The sequence below is a fragment of the Ahaetulla prasina genome, chromosome 1 (genome assembly GCF_028640845.1).
Source record: "Ahaetulla prasina isolate Xishuangbanna chromosome 1, ASM2864084v1, whole genome shotgun sequence".
NCBI lineage: Eukaryota > Metazoa > Chordata > Lepidosauria > Squamata > Colubridae > Ahaetulla > Ahaetulla prasina.
This window is the reverse complement of record NC_080539.1, coordinates 168,555,830-168,575,801: the sequence shown is the minus strand read 5'-3', so window position 1 is coordinate 168,575,801 and position 19,972 is coordinate 168,555,830. Positions and strand designations below refer to the sequence as shown.

The following is a 19,972-nucleotide window of genomic DNA, read 5'->3' as shown; positions in this document are numbered from 1 at the left end:
TTGTCTCACTCAGCAACAGAAAATTTGGGCCAAATTGTAGTCCCAGCAGCTGTCTCTCCAGGCAGGTTTAGTCAAGGTGTTTTTGCACTGCTAACCCTGCATCCAAGTGTCGGATCCTGACAACTCACTATCAAGACATGGATTGTGCTTCTCATTATACAACTATAAAACGGAGAAGCTGCAGTAATGATGGTGATAGGAGGAACAGTCCCTAGCCCTGGCCCCTGGCTATGTTTATTTTGATCCTTCATACTCTTAAGAAAACCCAGATGGAGGGAAGGCCACACAATAGAAGAGAAGCAGTAGAAAAATCCACAAGCTCTGGGCATGATGGTGGTCTAAACCAGGGGTGAAATGCTCCTGGTTGGGACCAGCCCCCCTCCCCCGCCCATGCCCAGCTTAGCCACGCGATCATCAGGTTTATTTTTACTTTTAAAAGCATTTTTTCTTCTGCCGAAAAAAAGCTTTTAAGAGTAAAAAAAAAAAAGCCTCTGATGATTGCGCGGCTCAGCTGGGATCGTCAGAACCCTTTAAAAGCATTTTTTTCTTCTGGCAATCCCAGCTGAGTTGCCTGATCATCACAGGCTTTTAAAAGCATTTTTTTACAACCTCTTCAGCGGAAGAGGTTGTAAAAAAAATGCTTTTAAAAGTTAAAAAAAAAAAGTTGGCCACGCCCACCCAGTCACATTACTCCCCCCACCAAGCCACGCCCACAGAACCAATAGTAACAAATTTTACATTTCATCCCTGGTCTAAACCCAAATCTGGTAGGAATGGCATAGAAGGCATTTTGATTGATTTGCTTGTGAGGTCCACATACCACCTGACTACTTCTAATGCTTACTGGAAACCCCAATGGTCACTGTCCCAAATGTGCTTTTTTTTTTCTCTAAGAGGCAACTGGACTTCCTGGTTTTTCTTTGCAGATGTTTCGCTTCTCATCCAAGAAGCTTCTTCAGTTCTGGATGAGAAGCGAAACGTCTTCAAAGAAAAACCAGAAAGTCCAGTTGCCTCTTGGGACAACCTTGGGACAGCCATGACCTGGATGACTGAGAATCTCCATAGACACCCAATGATCACTGCACATTCTCAATGCATACTGCACTGCACAGCCATTTGTGTGCATTACTACCACCCACTGCATTGTGCCACGCCCTTCCCATCTTGTTGGACACCATGTCTACCAAGAGAACAAAGATATTCTGTTGGCACTGCATCCTTTACAAGCCTCAACAGACAACGGCATTATTCTCCAGAAAATTGCAGAAACCGTTTTGATACACAATTTGCTACGGGTTAGTGATATTAACAGCACTGAGAAACTAAATAAACAGAGATGCACTGTTATCAAATCCCATGCAGTGTTCTTTTGATGTGTATCAGAAGAAGTCAAGCCAAAAATAATCTCTGGACATCACACAGACAATTGGCTAGGTATTAATGACATCCATGTTGGGGTTAGCAACTTTAACGGTTTCAGGATCCAAAAATGATTTGTGGAAGAAATAAAGCATTTTCCAAGACAAATGGGAGAATCTTATTTATAAAAGAAAAACCCAGTCCTTAGTTAGCAAATTATTATTGTTCCCAAGAGTATGTTTATGGGTCTTGAAAAAATTGGTAGGGGAATGAAAGGAAAAAGTTCTGCAACTAGGCAACATTTTCCAAGCATCTAAAAATTTGAATCAAGGTAACTAAGCTTATTTTTTGTTGGTGTGAGACACTGTGTTGCTCATCCAACTACTGTAGCTTTTTCAGTCTGAGCATGTCAGTTCAGTCATTCAAATGTACTAACACTTCCACACCAACCTCAGGGCTTCTTCCCCAGAGTGTGCAGCAATATGTCGATGACGATTCTCAATCATTCAGGCAAAGTCGTCTAGAAAATTGAATCATTGCAACAATGACTCAAACAAACAAAGAATAAGTCCAGTTGCCATGATTCAATTTTCCAGACAACTACTTGGATGATTGAGAATCTTCATCGACGTATTTGCCAAGCATGTTTTTTTCTTTTTCCCAGTCTAATGAAAATTCAACAGCAGCAACTATTGTAATAAGTGAAATGATAGCTAAAGCATCAAAACCTTTCAGAAAAAGACTTAGCTGTAAAAGAACATGAAAACAAGGAGATTTTTATGTCCCTGCAAAAGTTTGTTTTTTTAAAGTTTTTTATTTTTTCTTTTCTTATATACATATTGTAAATGTACATTCTCTTGTCCATAAATAATCATACATATTTTTTCTGAAAAAAGCACAAAGATAAAACATTTTAATTACATTTGGGGTTGCACTTCTATCTTTGTTTCTCTTCATTTCACAACAAACCTTCTTCTCCTCTTTTCCCTCCATCCCTCGTCGCCTCTCCTACTTTCTTCCTCCTCCTCCTCTCCTTCCTCCTTCCCCTTCCACTCCCCCACTCCTCTCCTCTTTTCCTTCTTTCTCACCTTCTCCCCTACTCTTCTCCCCTATCCTGTCTTCTTCTCCTTCCCCTTTCTTCCATTCCTCTCTCTCCTTCACCTCCTCTAACCCTCTATTCCTCTATTCTTTCTTTCTTTGTTGTATAATATTTCCCTTATTTGATAATTGAGCAACTTCGATTTTCTAATTTATATACTTTCTTTTCAGTTTCTTTTCCATTTTACCCAATCTATCATTTCCTAACTGTACATTTCCCTGCAAAAGTTTGGAAGGCATAAGCTTGCCTATTAATTCAAACGCTTGAATTAATATTAATAATTAATTGAATGGCCTTTTAGGCTTCCTCTGCCTGAGTAGGGATTCGCTTTTTGAATAGTAAGAATTATATGTATGTGTTCTGTTTCCCTTTTCCAATACTCCCAACAAAGAGTCAGTCAAAGGCCTCCTTTTCAAATTTATTTACATAAATGGCTAGATTAGGCTGGATTCCTCTGGCACAGAGATGTTCTGGCCACATCTACCCACGCGCCTGCCAAGTCTCTGGAGATAACTAGGAAATTATAGATAAGGCAAGAGTCACTCACGAATATATTCTTCCCTCCATTGAAACAGTTTGCCCACGCAAATTCACTGCTTTGTCCAAGACAAAAAGCCAGGAAGTTCCGCCTCCTGCTTTATAGCCCCTGTGGGTGTCACTCCTTGACTCATCATTCTTTGACTTTGTCCCAACGCCTCCTCTGCTGCGCGCGCCGGTCACGTCTGCTCAGTCTTGCATCAAGCCAAGATTGTTCTTGGGGCATTGCCAAATCAGAAGAAGGCCCGGGGGAATCAGGCCTTGCCAGCCCCTCCTTCTCCTCCTGGGTGGGTGCCAAGGAGGGAGAGGGCCCAGGGGAAGCAGGCCTTACCAGTTCCTCCTCACTTTATGAATCATCCTCCTCCAGGAGTCCAAGTCCAGGAACCTGGGTCACAACAGTATGTATACCACCGGGGGAGGGGGGAATCAGGATTTTAGAGATGCTTAGATGGGGCAAAAAAAAGGTTGGGAACCACTGGATTAAAGTACAGACTTTGAGCGATTTTCAGTTTGGTTGTCAAAAGTACCAATGTTTTCTGGGTCACATATTGGCAAAGTTCATTAAATTGGAAAGTACCAGAATGGGGCGTTGGACTTACCTGACATGCCCTTTCTCACGACAGTGAAAACGGCAGTCAGGATGATGGGTTGACCTGTCCGTCAAGCTTGCAAGGACCGAGTCTGCAACAGTTTAAGCCCTGCCTCTTCCTCTTGGGCTCCAGTTTTTGGCGAAGGGACTATTGCAGACTGGCATGTCTTTCTGAAAGTAAAAACAGTTAGCCCTCCCTGTGGCTAGAGGCCAGCCCATGTAGGGAGGGGCTGACTGCCGTTTTCACTGTCGTGAGAAAGGGCGTGTCAGGTAAGTCCAATGCCCTATTCTCCACTTCGGTGAGAAACGGCAGTCAGGATGATGGGACATACCAGTCGGGTGGGAAAATGCCGGCCGTCGTCCTACTAAGCCTGCAGGACACTTTGTAACACCCTCCTGCCGAATGCTGCGTCTGATGAGGCATATGCATCTAGTTTGTAATGACGAATGAAGGGCGTAGGAGTGGTCCACGTTGCAGCCCTGCAGACCTCGTGTAACAGGGCTTGAGTAGACCAGGCTGCCGAAGTTGCAGCACTTCAAGTTGAGTATACAGTAATGTTGGAAGGCCGAGGCAGGAGTTGAGTATCATAGGCTGACGCGATAGTCGATTTGATCCATCTACCTATTGTAGGGCTGGAGACCCTGAGATCCAAGGATGCAGGAAGGAAAGATACGAAGAGAGCTTCTGTCTTTCTAATAGTTGAAGTGTGTTGTAGGTAAATCTTGATAGCCCGGCGGACATCCAATGTGTGCCATAGAGCTTCAAGATGATGAGATGGATTTGGACAAAAATTAGGAAGGACAAGTTCCTGGGATCGGTGGAAAAGGGTATTAATTTTGGGCATGAAAGTAGGATATAAGCGTAAGACGACCCTGTCTGGATGGAAAATGCAGAGGTCCTGGCGCATAGACAGAGCCGCTATCTCTGAAATACAACAAGTCGACATGATGGCTACCAGGAAACAGACCTTCAGGGTTAGGAATCTGAGGGAAACATCCCGAAGAGCTCAAATGGAGGTTTTGTCAAGGCCGAGAGAACCTTATTGAGATCCCAAGAAGGATATCTGTGGACCGTAGGAGGGTGAAGATTGGAAGCTCCCCTAAGAAATCTGCGAATGACTGGGTGAGAGGCCAAAGAATCGGATTTGGTGCAGGTAAGAACAGAAGATATGGCTGCCACCTGCCTTTGGAGAGTGTTGGACGATAAACCTGAAGTTAAGCCCTCCTGTAGGAACCCGATGATGTGAGGAATTTCTGCTTGCGTGGGAGTAATCTCTCTCCTACGACACTATCGAACAAAACTCCTCCAAGTAGTCTGGTAGATATGAATGGTTGAGGAACGACGAGATGCCTGGATAGTAGGAATAGCCTCGGAAGGAATGTTAAATTGAGTTAATATGTCCCGCTCAGCCTCCAAACGGTTAATTGAAACCATTGAGGTTCCGGATGAGACAGCATCCCCTGCAGCAGTTGAATCTTGTTGTCCGGAATTCTCCAGTGTTTGGCAACTGATAGAGCTAGAAGGTCCACAAACCATGGTCTCCGAGGCCAATGAGGAGCGGCGAGTATTAACTCCGCTTTTTCCTCTATCAATTTGCGAATCACCCTGTGGATAAGTGGAAGTGGAGGGAACGCATAAAGGAGACCCGGGGGCCAAGGAGAACGTAGAGCATTCACCCCCTCTGCTCTGGGGGAATGGAATCTGGTGAAGAACCGTGGAAGCTGGTGATTGGTCTCTGAAGCGAACAGATCTACTTCCGGAGTACTGAACCGATGAACTATCTCCATGAAAAGATCCTGAGGAAGACTCCATTCTGTTTGGTCTATCCTCTGCCTGCTGAGGGCATCCGCTTGGACATTGGCCTCTCCTGAGATATGATCTGCTCAAATGGAGAGGAAGTGACGTTCTGCCCATTGGCCTAACCTGAAGGTGTCTCTCATGAGTGATTTTGAGTGAGTCCCTCCCCACTTGTTTAAGTGGGCCTTCGCTGATACATTGTCTGTGAGAATCAGAATATCTTGTTCTGCCACTTGGTTGCTGAAGTGTAGTAGAGCTAGATAAATGGCTCTCAATTTTAACAGATTGATGGGGAGGGTCTGCTCGTGAAGGGACCAAGTGCCCTGAGCCATCTGATGTCCTAGATGTGCTCCCCATCCCGTGAGACTCGCGTCTGTGGTGAGGATGAGTCTGGTTGGTTCCCTGAACCTGGTACCTTTGGAGATGGCCTCGATGGTCCACCAGTGAAGAGATGCATGTACCGAGTGAGGAAGATGAACCAGTTGCAGTGAAGTGGCTAAGTGTCGTTTCTGGTACGGAAGGAACATCCATTGAAGATCCCTGCTGTGGAGGCGAGACCAAGGAACAATGCCAAAGGTAGACACCATTTTCCCCAATAGTTGAAAAAGGGATTTAAGAGATACTGAATGAGCCTGAATGGTTCTTTCTGCCAATTGTTTCAGACTGTCCTGACGCTCTTGGGATAGATAAACCATGGAGAGATGCATGTCAATCTCCGCCCCCAAATGAAGAATTCTTGTGGAGGGTGAGAGATGGCTTTTTTCCCAATTTATGGAGAACCCATGTGCTTGGAGAACTTCTATGGTATACAACAGATCAGAACGAGCTGTCAAGGCTGAATTAGAGAGGATGAGAATGTCATCGAGATAAAATTGAATGCGAGTGGGTCTAGAGCATATGTGGCCAATTAGTGCTCCTAGAACCTTGGAAAACACCCTAGGGGCCGATGACAACCCAAAGGGCAAGGCGATGTATTGGTAATGTTCTCCTTTGTAGTAGAACCTAACGAATTTCCTATGTTCTAGAGCTATAGGAATATGGAGGTAAGCCTCCATGAGGTCAATGGAAGATAGGAAATCCCCCGGTCTGATGGACTCCAGAATTGAATGAAGGGACTGCTTTTTAAATTTTCGATATAAAATATAACGATTTAGTGATTTTAAATCTAAGACTGCTCTCCAACCCCCGAGGATTTGCGTACCACAAACAGGCGAGAATAGAATCCCTGACCCTGTTGGGGAAGGGGAACCCGCTGAATGGCGTTTATTTGCAACAGATGAAGGATGGCTTCCTCTGTAACTGTTCGGTCATCCCTGTTGCAAGAAACCGGACACGGTAGGAAAAACCTCGGAGGGGAGGGGAGGAATTCTATGAAAAGGCCAAATCGAATTGTATGTCTAACCCAAACATCAGAAATAGAAAGATCCCATTGATCGCCGAAATGGATAAGCCTGCTGCCAATGGGAAGGGAGGAAAAGGATTTATCTGGATCTGTGAAATCCCCTACCCCTACCACCCCTGAAAGGTTTCTTGGAGGGGTATTTGGGATTGGATCTGACCTGGCCTTCCTGGGAGAAGTTCCCTCTGGACTGAAATGGTCTTTGATTTCTGGACTGATAGAAGGAAAAGTCTGCTTGACGAATGGACTGTTGGCGTGAGTATGATGAAGCTCGAGCGTCTGAGCGTCTTGAAAGAGAGGGAAGGATCTTCCGCTTGTCGCGGGTTTTGATAAGAATAGGATCCAATGAAGCTCCAAATAATTTTTCTCCTGAGAAGGTAGAAGAAGCTAGTCTCTATTTATTTCTGTTATCCGCTTGCCAATTCCGAAGCCATAATAGTCTGCGGGAAGTAATGAAGGACCCCACTGCCTTGGAGGCAAATTTAGTAGCATTGAGAGTAGCATCAGAAGAATACTCCAGTGCAGCTATAATCTTGTTGAGGTCTTGATGAGACCTAGTATCAGCAGGTGGGGTTCTAGCTTGCAATTGTTTGAGCCAGATGATGGTGGCTCTGTTGAAGAAAGAAGCAGAAGCTGCTGTCTTGACCGACCATGCCGCTGCTTGATGTCCTTTGATTAATATCTTTTCCGCCCATTTGTCTTCAGGGCAGAGGGATTCCTTGGGCCGTCCCGTGAGATGAGTAAATGAAGCCAGAGCTACTATGGGAGTGTCAACTGTGGGAACCTATAACAGGTTAGACATCTCTGGTGCCATATTGTAAAGACATTTGTCAATAGAGTTTGGATAAGGACCAGATCCTGGGGCTACCCATTGACACTGCACCACTTCAGTGAAAAGCTTAGGTGCTGGAACCATATCACTAAAAGTAGATGGTTCTGAAAAAAGTGAACCTGAAGAGCCTTCCCCTGTTGGATTACGGTTCTTAGAGGAGGAGGTATCTCCTAAGCCGGTAGAAACCTGTGCCTTGTATAGGAGGGATTTAAATAATTGAGGCTTAAACAGACCTACAAAGGGTGGCTGGTCAGAATCTAAGCCCTCATCCTCAGAAAGAGCATTGTCTGGAAGAATTCATGGTCCGAATGTTTTGGGGAATGATGACCACCTAGTTCAGAAACAGAAAGATCTGCCCTGTGAAAGGTTTGGTGAGGCTGGACCCCCACAGAGGAGAGAGCTACCAGTTGGGGAATACATTGGACTAAGCTAGACTTGATAGCCTCTGCAATGAGAGCTCCAAAGGTAGGTGGTAATTGCATATTGGAAAAATCTCCTGTACCCTGAGGAATAGGTTGAGGATCTGGATTAATGTTAATGCCAGAGACTGGAATAGGAGATGAGATAGCAGGTTGCTGGCTAGTTTGTTGAGACAAGTCTTGAAATAGAGGAGCAGGGTCAATTAGAGGAGTTGAGACTGAGCGGTTTGGAGACCAGTTGGGAGGATTATCTCTGGGAGGAGCGACCTCTTGGTCCCTATGGGTGGAAGAAGCAGGACTGCCAGGAATATCCTGGGCTTGCTGCTGTGCTTTAGAAACCACCCTTTCTAGGGCTCTATGCCTTCTGGCTTCTTCTCTTGTGGGGGCCTGAGATGGAAATTTGTCTGCTCTGCCCTTTTTGCTGGTTGTGGCCCCTGATGACCCTTCTAAAGGGTCCTCAATATGGCAGCGTTTAGAAGTAGCCTTTCTGGTTGCGGCTGTGCAACCACACAGCGGTTGTGGTTGCGCCATCTTGTCCAGGTAAAGAGAGAGACTCCTTGATGCGATTAAAGGAGTAAAATGGCCAACACAATCACTATTGAGAGGCTTGTCCTCTATTTAAGAGTATATCAGCTGGAAATGAGGCAGAAGAGATATGGGAATCACTCCATTTAGGAGAGAACGTCCCCAAAATGGCGCCCAAACTTTCGCGCCAAAATTAACGCTCCTGTGCCAATACGCTGCTCAAAGGGCTATGAAGGAGAAAGCCCAGGTAGCTGCCTCGCCCCCCGCACCAACAGCAACTTACAGGCTTCGCAGCAATCCCACGCCAGCTCAGATCGCTCCTCCGATGCAAAGCAAGCCGCGTGAAATCAAGCAGCAGAGGGGAAAAAGAGATCAGAAAAATAAGCGCTGCTCAGCTGTCTGCGCGCGCCTCCGATCTCAATTAAAGCTGCTGGAGAGAAGAGTGGAAACTTCCAGCGGCTGAGCCCTCCTTGAAAGAGCCGTTAGTGAGAGACAATGAGGCGCCAAAATCAGCCTTTAGAAAGGTCGCAGATTGCCCCAAGGCAAAGATCGCTGCTTTGTACTGCAAATTTGCAGCTCAAGCCTGTCCACGGCCTTCAGCGGAATCAGGCATAAGAAGCCCTCCACGCTGGAATGAATCCTCTGAACTTGATATTAGCTTGTAGAAGAGAAAAAAAATTTTAAGAACACAGGAAGACACGTTCGTCCAGCTTGGGACTGAGTCAAAAACTGGAGCCCAAGGGGAAGAGGCGGGCTTAATCAGTTGCAGACTCGGTCCTTGCAAGCTTGAGGGACAGGTCAACCCATCATCCTGACTGCCGTTTCTCACCAAAGTGGAGAAGTACTAGATTTAATGCCAGTGAAAGGTATTATAATGAATCACAAGAACTGGGAAAGGGCACTGAAAAGGAATGCCAACAATTCGTATCTTTGGGTACAATGGGGCACTTTCAATGCGTTTTGAAAACATCAATAAGGGTGGATGGATGTAAAATAAATTTATATCTTTTAATATGTTAGGAATTGATTTCTTAGCATAAACTGAAGTTTGCATCAAGAAACTGTAGGAAGCACAAATGAAAGGTGTATGGAGATAGTTATTTAGGCAATTAAATATTTATGGGCAAAAAGGATGAATTGTAGGCAGTGTATTACTTTTTCTAGCAAGTACCTGAACTTTCATATCACATTTAAGTTAGATGGCCGAGTCCCGAAATTATATTATTTCTCTTAGAGAAGAGATTGATTTCTTCATGAAAATGACAATCAAAGTGGTTCCTCGGCTGGCTGATCCTGCTTTTCTCTGCATTCTTGCTTTTCTATAGATGTAATTAAGTACTGGATTATTTTGCTACCAATAGGTTGCTTGCCTTCAAATTGCACTTTGATTTCCCTATACTTTTTTTGGGGTGCCAATGTAGCAGTTAAATTATTTCTCACTTAGGTAAAGGTTCCCCTTGCACAGATGTGCTAGTCATTCCCGACTCTAGGGGGTGGTGCTCATCTCCGTTTCAAAGCCGAAGAGCCAGCGCTGTCCGAAGAAGTCTCTGTGGTCATGTGGCAGGCAGGACTAAACAGCAAAGGTGCACGGAATACTGTTACCTTCCCACCAAACGTGGTCCCTATTTTTCTACTTGCATTTTTATGTGTTTTCGAACTGCTAGGTTGGCAGAAGCGGGGACAAGTAACAGGAGCGCACCCCGTTACATGGCACTAGGGATTTGAACCGCTGAATGAATGAATGAATAAATAAATAAATAATCTTTGGGGATAAAAATTATTTGCCTCATAAGGAACTGGTTTGATACCTTGAAGAAGCCCTTGGACTAATGAGCTTGTCCTCACATGTGACACACTTGATTAGTCAAGTTTTAGACCTCTGCTCTAGGATGGGTGACAATTTTAACATCAAGACCCCGATTTGTTAGTGGTCACAAGTAATACAGAATGGAAGCAGATGTAGCCACAGCTTTTCTATTCTCTCTTGTTTCCTTTCATATCATTCACTCCAGCCAGTTGTGGTAAAAAGGTATCTCCTTACCCCATTTCTGAACTGATCTCTGGAACAGACGCTTTGCAATTAGAGGAAAAGCCTTGTGCGCAAGATGTGCAGGTTCTCATCTCCACTCTTACCTAGCAATGTAAACATACTTTATTCTCCCCTCAACCAATGATGATTGGATCTGAGTAGTCTTGATTGGCCCCAAACACTATGGAGGTAATTATGGGCAAGTGGGGACTGGAACCTGTATCTCTCCTCCATTCTGTTTCAACATAATTATTACCACATAGTGGCTCATATTCCAAAATATACAGAGTAATGTATTAAAATGTGTAAGATGCTTCAATCTCAGGGGACTATTTTATTTTCAAATATTCATTCATGTGTTCATTGAATGTCAACACAGATCCTTGGGAGCAAATGCAGTAAATGGATTCCAGTCCCACCTGACGCTTTCAATCTATTTAAATGTTTGTAGTTTCGGATCCATCTTATTCTTACCATATCCAACACATCCCTTGTTTCTTATTTCAGCAATTTAAATTTAGCTGTGAAATCTGAACTGAGACTGGTTTCTGCCACCTTTCGGTATAGTTCCTTATATATGACTATACTGGTTTCAAAAAGCTTCTTTATAAACACAATTAACATTTACTGATCGTGTTTTCCCCAAGCAGTAAGTGGATTGTTTGTTTTTTTATGACTTATTTTCTACTTCATTAGAATCTGCAATTACAGAAAGACAAACAAAGACAGATATTCTAAGTTCCTATTTTATCTTGTCAATATTTCAGCAATATAACTATGACAAAAATACATTCTATTTTATAAGTATATCTTCTCTTGCTACTAAACTACCGAACAGAACCAAGGATAAATCTTTTAATAGAAAATTATAAAAGCCTAATTAGTAAAGGAAGTGTTTGGGAATTACGAGTCTGACAATTGGTTACCTAGAAAGTATATGAACTAGTATTTATGATTTTATGAAATTAATTAGAATGTTTATAACTTATAATTTGTACTATTTTTATGTGCTGTATGATTCATTGTATCTGTAAGCTGTTTAGATTTACTCAAATGAAGTGGCACAAAATTACTTGTAATCAGTGAATGAATGAACAATGTATGTATGTATTTTATTTCGAATCACAGCCTAGGAATCTCAATCTCTTTCTCTCACACACACATATACACACACACACATACATACATACACATGGAGTCCTTTCACAAATTTATCTTCACTAACAGAAAGGCACAAAATTTCTAGCTGTGTTTTTTCTTCCTGTAACTGAATTGGTGGAAAAGACAGAAAAGCGAATTAGGAGAATACAATTTGTGATCCCTAAAGAAGTGGTACTTAAAGATTCTCCAAGCCTATTACCAATTGACAACATTTGTGTGATGGAAGAGCAAAACATGAACAGAGCATACACAGAGCATAAGGGTATTGCCTGTATTTAGTTTTAATTAAGTTTAAATACGTTAAAATTCACTTTTGTCTTCAGCCTGCTTATTTGTTTGCCTTAACCCCCTAAAACGTACTACTCGAAGTTTAAATATGACTCTCAGCCTCAGAAAAGTAACAGCATAACCCAAGTTTTCACTTGGTCCTTATCATTACATAACCCACAAAAACAGAGGCTGGGAAATTATCTTATCTGCATGTCTAGCTTGGCTTTAGGATTAGATTACATCTAATTACATGAGATCTTGCAACCATTCACCTTCTAGTTCCCAGGGTCATTTTAAACCCAAGCTAAATTTAGAGGTCAGGATTTGTTCTTTAACTATACAAAGACAAGCAACACTCCCAAAATTCAACATCAACATAGCTTCTGTGTTGCCTGATGTTATGCCAAGAAAATAGATTCAATGAGGTGAAGTAATTTCGGCATGGCGTTTTCAAAGAACCAAGTAGCCTATGACATGTTGTTGTAAATTGTGACTAAAGCAGCTGTCTGAAGAATTTTTGAAAGGAATTTCCATAGAAGGCTTGAGCTAAATATATTTAAGTTTGTAAACCTTGTAGCTTTAAACAATTTAATTGCTTAGATGATGCTATGCATATAGAATAACTAGGCAAATCTGCATACTCTGAAGTTTATGCAATTACAATTAAAGGCAAATTGCTTTAATAAATAATACTTTCATAGAGTCTGTTAATCTAGAAGGCTCCTGCTTTAACAATCTAGCATGTGGCTTCTATTTACTTGGCAAGAAAATATTTCACAGCTCTAATTCTCAAAAGAAGCCTGGATATTTATGAGAACTTTTAATCATTACATTTCCAATCCTTCCAATTCTTACATTAATAAATATGCTCTAGTTAATTGGTGGATTAAACTTCTTTAAACAATATGTTTTATTTAGAACCAGAGATCACCATAATGTGAAATAATGCGCAAAATAATTTTCTAGCATGTCTCTGAGCAAACTCTAAACTGAATCACAATCCGTTTGAGCACAATTCTATTCATGTTTTTTCCTTACCAAAAAATATTAAATATCCTGGTTTCCATAAATTCTCTTAATTTCAGCTGCCTAATTTAGGGATTGGGAGAAAGGTTTGCTGTTGTTGTTATTATGAAATCAGCTCCAGATGAGAAACGCATACCCAGCATTAGAAATCTATCTCCTGCCTACAGGAAAACTAAAAGGCATCTCTTTCTCACTACGACAAAGGCTAATTGTTTTTTTTACATTTTCTTCAAGAAAACATCTCTCCCAAACTTAGCAAACTGATTATGGTAAGTAACAGATATGCTCTTTTTACAGATCACCATTGACTTTATTCTGTACCCACAACTTGGGATATTTCTAATGAGATAAACTTCTCAAAACAATTTTGTTTTTTAAGCAAAAAATTATTATTAAAATGCAACTTTTTACACCATAATTTGCTGTACTTATGTATCAGGTTTTTTAAAAAGTGTCTAATCCTAACCCTTAAAGGAACACATCAGTGCTAAAAGACCCCAAAGGAAATTTTGTTTCTTAAGCTTCTTAAATGTTACTTATGTACCCAACTGCTGCTTTGTTTTATCTATCAACCACAGTAGAAGGAACAGCATATTTATGTCATTTTCTGCTAGAAGGAATGAGTTTACTTATGCTAGTATTAAAAGCAGAAAATTCCAATGATTGGCATGAAAATGAATACAGGTAAGACACCTGTTGCCTAAACATTTCAATTAGAAATTAACAATTTATTGCTATCTGTTCTCCCTGGCAATCACTATTTACAAATCCATATTCGAAAGACATAGTATTCAGAAAAAACTACCTTTGTGGCAAAGCTTTACACAGTGAATAATAACTGAATGTAACATGCAGAATCCATGAAAAAGCTGGTTTTACTAAGTAAACAGCCCAATAACTAGATCTGTTTTACACCCGATACATGATCAACACAAGAGACAGAAATTGGGGAAGAACAACAACAAAGGGCTAATTGCATCACTTGGGCTGGAGAAAGAATACAAAAATTGAACCATTAATTTCACCTATAAAACCATTTCATATTTAATAAACACTGGGATTCTTTTGCAATGGCTTGTTTTTTCTATTATTTCCTATAATAAAAATATTTATCTGCGGTTTTCTGTCTTTGGAAATCTTTTGTTGCCATCTCATTCTTAGCCAATGAAAAAAGTCTGATAGTTTGCTTTCTGCAGAACTACCAATACTGAACTTTTAAGGGCCAAATGAATTAAGCTTTTTAACAAGCGTGTTTTCTATGAGTAAGACAGTATACCTCTTTACTGTATATTGGAACATTCAGCTAGACTCCAACCAAAGTAATAAAACATAAGCCGAGTTTGACAGCTTTCATGAGAACGAAACTGCAGGTCTTACACCTGTTACAGAAGGATCACAAGTACTATATAAGGTGAGAAAGAAATTCACACACTTAATAAATCTTTAGGTCCCTGAAATCAAATGTGCCCTTTTACTCTTAAGCCTACCAGAAAGTTAGATGCAAAAAGCACTCCTAACTAAGGAGAATGAAAACTAACTTTTCATTCTCATCTTTGCTTTAATTGCCCTCAACAAGATAATGACAAAGAGACAAAAAGGAAATCTCACTTAATTTTTGAGTCTTTTTTTGTCTAACTTTAATCACTGATCTCTCTTCTCCTTACCCCATTATCCATTTATTTTTTTTCTATTGCCCTTTTCAGACTATAAGAGTGTCTGTTGGGACCAGTAATGTCTTATTTGCTTATGCAAAGAAATAACATTTCAAATGCATTAACAGCAGAGCATATATCTATTAATTGATCATTGTGCTGTAGGGAAAAAAAAGTGAATCCAGCAGATTCATCATATGAAGGAGGGTCTGTGAAATATCATCTAATTGATGGTTATTTCAAATATTTCAAGCCAAAGAATAAACACTATTGGTATATCTGCCACTTTGGTGAAGTCGTTTATTTTCCCAATTCCCAATTTCATTTATCCCTTTATGCTTTCCCCCCCCCCTCCAGTACACATGCACACAAGCACACATACTGTGCATGTTTTTCTTCAGCTGCTTGTCTAAATCCACATAAAGGCACCGAGTCGCTTGTTGCTATGGGTAACTTGCCAGGAACCAATGTGCTAGCTTTTCCAATGTTACAGTGCAGGAAAAAAAATTGGCAAGCTCCATCTTTCTGCTCCTTTCCCAACTTTAAAACCCTGGCAGCACCTACACTTCCCATTTTACCTCCTCTCTGCCCGCTTGTCAGAATGAAGGATCGCCCTAACTCAAAACCTCATGGCTCTCACCCACACAACAAGTGGGTATATTCTGACCCACAGGCTAGCGCTTCCCACCTGAATGGCCAGATTAAACTATTTGGAATTGAGGGGCACAAGATGTGGCCTTATAATGCTGGACTGGAGCCACCTTAAATGGTGTCGTCCAATCTCCTAAATGGACAACCTCAGCACACTCAGAATTGTTCAATATTCTGCGTGGCAAGCATATGCTCTCTGGCTGGGCTGTAGGCAGTGGACAATCTGGCTGCCCCAAAGCAGCTGAAACTTGGCCAGCTCCACGCCGCCTCTTCTTTGATGGTTAGCACACATCCCACACGCGGATGCCCTCGCCCCCTTCCCCGGGCAGCGCGCGCGCGCGCGCGCTGAGGAAACGCATCTCCCGAGCACATGGTGCAGTGCCAGCCCATCCATCCGCTCTGCCCGTCGCATCGCAGGGGTCTTGCGCCCCTCGCGCCCCTCCAACCGTGGAAAGGGAAAGTAAAGCCGGCAGGAGGAGTGGAGAGAGGAAGGCAGAGAAGGCGGTAGGTTAGGTGGCAGAGCTCCGCAAACTTACGTCGTCCCACTTGACGAAGGTGGAGCCCTTCTTGAGGCTGGCCGAGACCCGGACCGGCTGGAGCTGGAGAGCGTGGACTCCTGGCTGTGCCCCAGCCATTGGCGGCAGCACATCGAGGCTTCCCACCGGAGAAGGGGAGGAAAAGGCAGACGGTAGCAGCAGCGGCGGCGGCGGCCGGGAAAATCGCGAGCCTTGTCGCAGGAGCCGCCTGGATCGCTTACACGCCGAGCGGAGGGAAAGAGAAGCGAAGCAGCGGCAGCTGCTACTCGTGCCAAGCGCTTCTCGCAAGGCAGGGCGAGCCAGACGCGTGCCTACAGCAAAGAGCCAACCGCTCGGCGGTACATCCTATGGAGAGAGAGAAAGGGAACGCACGCCTGCACGCATGCATCCATGCATGCACCCCCTACATGCACACGCCGAGGCGCTCCTCGCTGCTCTGGCAAATGCAAACCGCGCTGCCGCCCTCTTCCTCCTTCCCCGGTTCTCTCTCTCTCTCTCTCTCTCTCTCCCCCAACTTTTCTCCGCGCTCAGGGCGCAGGCGAGCGACTCGAGCGGGCAGCACCACCTGCCGGCCGAGGGCGCCGCCTCTGCAGAGCATGCGCCCTCCCTTCAAGCCCGCCGCCTTCAGTGGACAAGCCTTCCCTGACAGGAAGCAAGATCGCAGTGCCGGATCACCCCGTGCGCTCTTGGGGTGGCTAAGCTCCAGAGAGCGGCGGGCTCGCCTCGCCGCCTTATGGAAAGCCTGGCTTTTAAGGACGGAGAGAGAGCCCCGAAAACTCGTATAGCGAACGATTTCTTTTCGTTCAAGGAGATCGGTCCAGGTTGACCGAGAGGGAGGCGTTCAGGAAACCGTGTCCTGACTTCTCCGCAGAGTTCCTGTTGGCCCTGCCGATCTCGTTTGCAAGAGCCGCGCGATGCCAAAAAATTACTGTTGTTTTTGTTTTTAAAATTAGGCGGATTATGTGATCATTTCAAGTCACGAGTTGCTTCCCCCACCCCCGATTCTTTGCACTCTCTTTTATCCTATAAAGAGGAACGGGAGCTGAAGAAATTAGCGGTAGGGAATGCATATGTAAAGCAGGGCTTATCGACTGCCATCACTACTCCTTTTAATAAGGCAAGCCTATGTGTCTGTGGGAGCCAGTGTGCTACCCATGTGGAAAGGGGGGAAAAAAAACTCAGAGGAACTTGTCCATCTTTCCATGCAAAGTTTCTGCTCAATCATTGCACTGAGTCAGGGCTCATGGGATCAACAACCACAGTCAATTGGGTTGCGTCCATCTTTTGATCTGAGGCTAAACAAACTACATTAGCTGCGCTCCTTGGTGTGCTCATCTTTGAAAAGTCAATTCTACATACATCCTGTAACCAGCCCCCTCACACCCACAGCCTTTTCCCTAACTTGTCAAAGTATCTATGAGTCTTGCCTGCCACCACAGGATTCAACTATAAACTATAGATTTAACGGAAGGGTGGGGGGAAGAAGAGCTCTAACCCAAAACCAAAAGGCACAATTTAAGAGCATTTTTAGATGGGGGGATTCTCTCTTTGATGAAATAATTATTTATTTCAGCATGCCTTCAACAACACCTGTAGTTTTCCTTATGTGACATTCAATTTTGCCCCAGTGTGATAACATTCCAAACAACTGTTTAATGTCATCTGACGGAGGCCACAAGGATTTTTTTAACTCCTCTACAATATAATTACTACTCTACAATAATATGCTATAGTTACTGCTAGAACAAAAATGCTGCACAGATTTGTCCTTGTCTGTTTTACATATCCGATACCCCTCGCCCTGCAATTTTCAGTGGGGAAAGTGAGGTATTCTTATTAAAACTAATGGCTCCTTTTCCTTCTGGTTTGCCAATTTCTCAAAGGGGTTTGTTTATACAGCCATTGAGTTATCATTGTCAAGGTGTTCAGTTTCACCCCTTCATTGCATCCATAGTTCTACCTAATATTTTAATAGTTCATATTCTATCAGGGCAATTAATTCTGACCATTTTTATTCATAACTAAATGTAATATTTCTTAAGTCACTTTTTCAGTGCCATTGTAACTTTAAATGATCACTATACCTGCAATATATTATTAATGCTCACAAATGCTCTGCAAACTGTTGCCTTGGGGAAAAAATACTAATGCAACAAAATGTATAAACATTTGGTTGAATGTTATTACTGGAGATTGTATTTTTTTTAAAAAAATATTGCAAATGCAACACAAAGCAATAATATTTTTTATGCTTTTACATTTCAAGTTTATCTCAAATTGTCCTACCCTCCCCCAAGCTAAAATTATTTTAGTTTGCTATACTGAAGATGCTCTTGGAAAATGATATACACTTAATTTGCAATCTTCCTTTTATATTGTTTGTGAAATCAGTGACAAAACACAATAGGAGAGAAAAGATCAGAACAGCCTTTTCAGAATTGCCAGCTAGTGTGACCACTATAGAATCTGTAAATTATGGTCCAATACATGGAAGGCAATAATATTGTATCAACAACATTCAGGTAATTGACTGCAAGATGATTATGGGCAATAATGATAAACACATATGTCATGTAATTTTATCATCTCAGTAGACTAATTATTCCATTTGCTTGCAAATTAGTTACAGATGTGTCCTAGACCAGATTTGAGCCACCAGTGCACTTAACACAGAAGGGCTATTACTGGTTTATTACCAGCCATAAGTTTCTTTGCATATTACTTCATGGACTGATGAAATCCACCTAGTTTATTCCGTTGCTCCAGCATTCACATCGTGATTTATTCCTAACTAGCAAAATCCCTGTCGAATTATAAGGGTAAACAGAGGAAAGAATGACAGGTAATCTTTGTGATTTACATTCAAGGACATTATGTCCCCAATATATTAAAGAAAATAATTCTAGTGGAAAACAGGATAGCCTTTTAACTCAACTGCAACAGTTCAGTGTTTTGTTTTGACTAAATGGATTATGATATATATTGATATATTGATCATCAATTGTGTTGTAAATGTTGTACCTTGATGAACGTATCTCTTCTTTTATGTACACTGAGAGCATATGCACCAAGACAAATTCCTTGTGTGTCCAATCACACTTGGCCAATAAATTCTATTCTATTCTATTCTATTCTATTCTATTCTATTCTATTATGGACTAGAAATATCAGTTATCAACTTTGAAAATAATGTCATAGCCTTAATGTGATCATATGTTAAGATAAGAAAACTATTGTCCATGATCAATATTGCTAAATGCAATTTGCCCCAAAAACTCAGTGTTTTGTGTGTTTTTTTGTATAAAACTCAATGGTTAATGCACAATGGCAAAACTCAATAAATGAAATGAAGGAAAAACCATGTCATTGCTTCAAGACAATGGATCAATTTGAAACCACAATTTAATGCACATTTACTATGATATGATTTACATGTTGAAAATAGTTCTTAATTAGCAAGGGTATAAATTTTCTTTGGAGTAGAAATATAGATAGGCTATCATAACTCCTTAACACAGTATTTCTCAACCTTGACAACTTTCAGAGATGTGGACTTCGACTCCCAGAATTCCCCAGCCAGCAGCTGGCTGGCTGCTGGCTGGGGAATTCTAGGAGTTGAAGTCCACATCTCTGAAAGTTGCCATGATTGAGAAATACTCCCTTAAAGGATTAACACAGCATTTGCTGGTTTATCCTTACCCTTTCTACTAATGCTAAAGGGGAGAGGAAGCCATACCAAGGCTATATTCCACCCATAGTTCTATATAAGAATCTATGGGGATTAGATATCACATGGTTCCCTCAGATTAATCTTAAAGGAGTAACAGGAGCTGTTTGAGAAGAAACAGTTGAGGATGCCAGTCCTAAGAAGCTAAGGCCTAATTCTAAGGTTTTAGCAAAACTTTCCCCCTCCCAGGCATGCAAAGCAAATATTCACTAAATCCATCATACCATTTTCTTCCCCAAGTCAGAGAGCAAGGAGATGCCAGACTTCTAGGAATAGTTCTTTGGATTGTTGGTCTATTCAGATGTAGTCCAGCAAATATAATTTAATCCATCCAGCCCAAATGTGGCTGGCTGGAGACCAGGC

The 19,972-nt window shown here is 42.2% G+C and overlaps 1 protein-coding gene across 1 annotated transcript in view; it reads right to left on the bottom strand.

The window, feature by feature from the left end:
* The window catches only part of PLCB1 (phospholipase C beta 1), a 593,106-nt gene extending 574,067 nt beyond the window's left edge, over positions 1-19,039 (bottom strand). The window contains exon 1 of the mRNA XM_058181309.1: positions 15,883-19,039. Coding sequence (XP_058037292.1) covers positions 15,883-15,981 — 99 coding nt within the window. The 5' untranslated portion in view covers positions 15,982-19,039. The remainder of the gene's footprint in view (positions 1-15,882) is intronic.
* Positions 19,040-19,972: the final 933 nt, after the last annotated feature.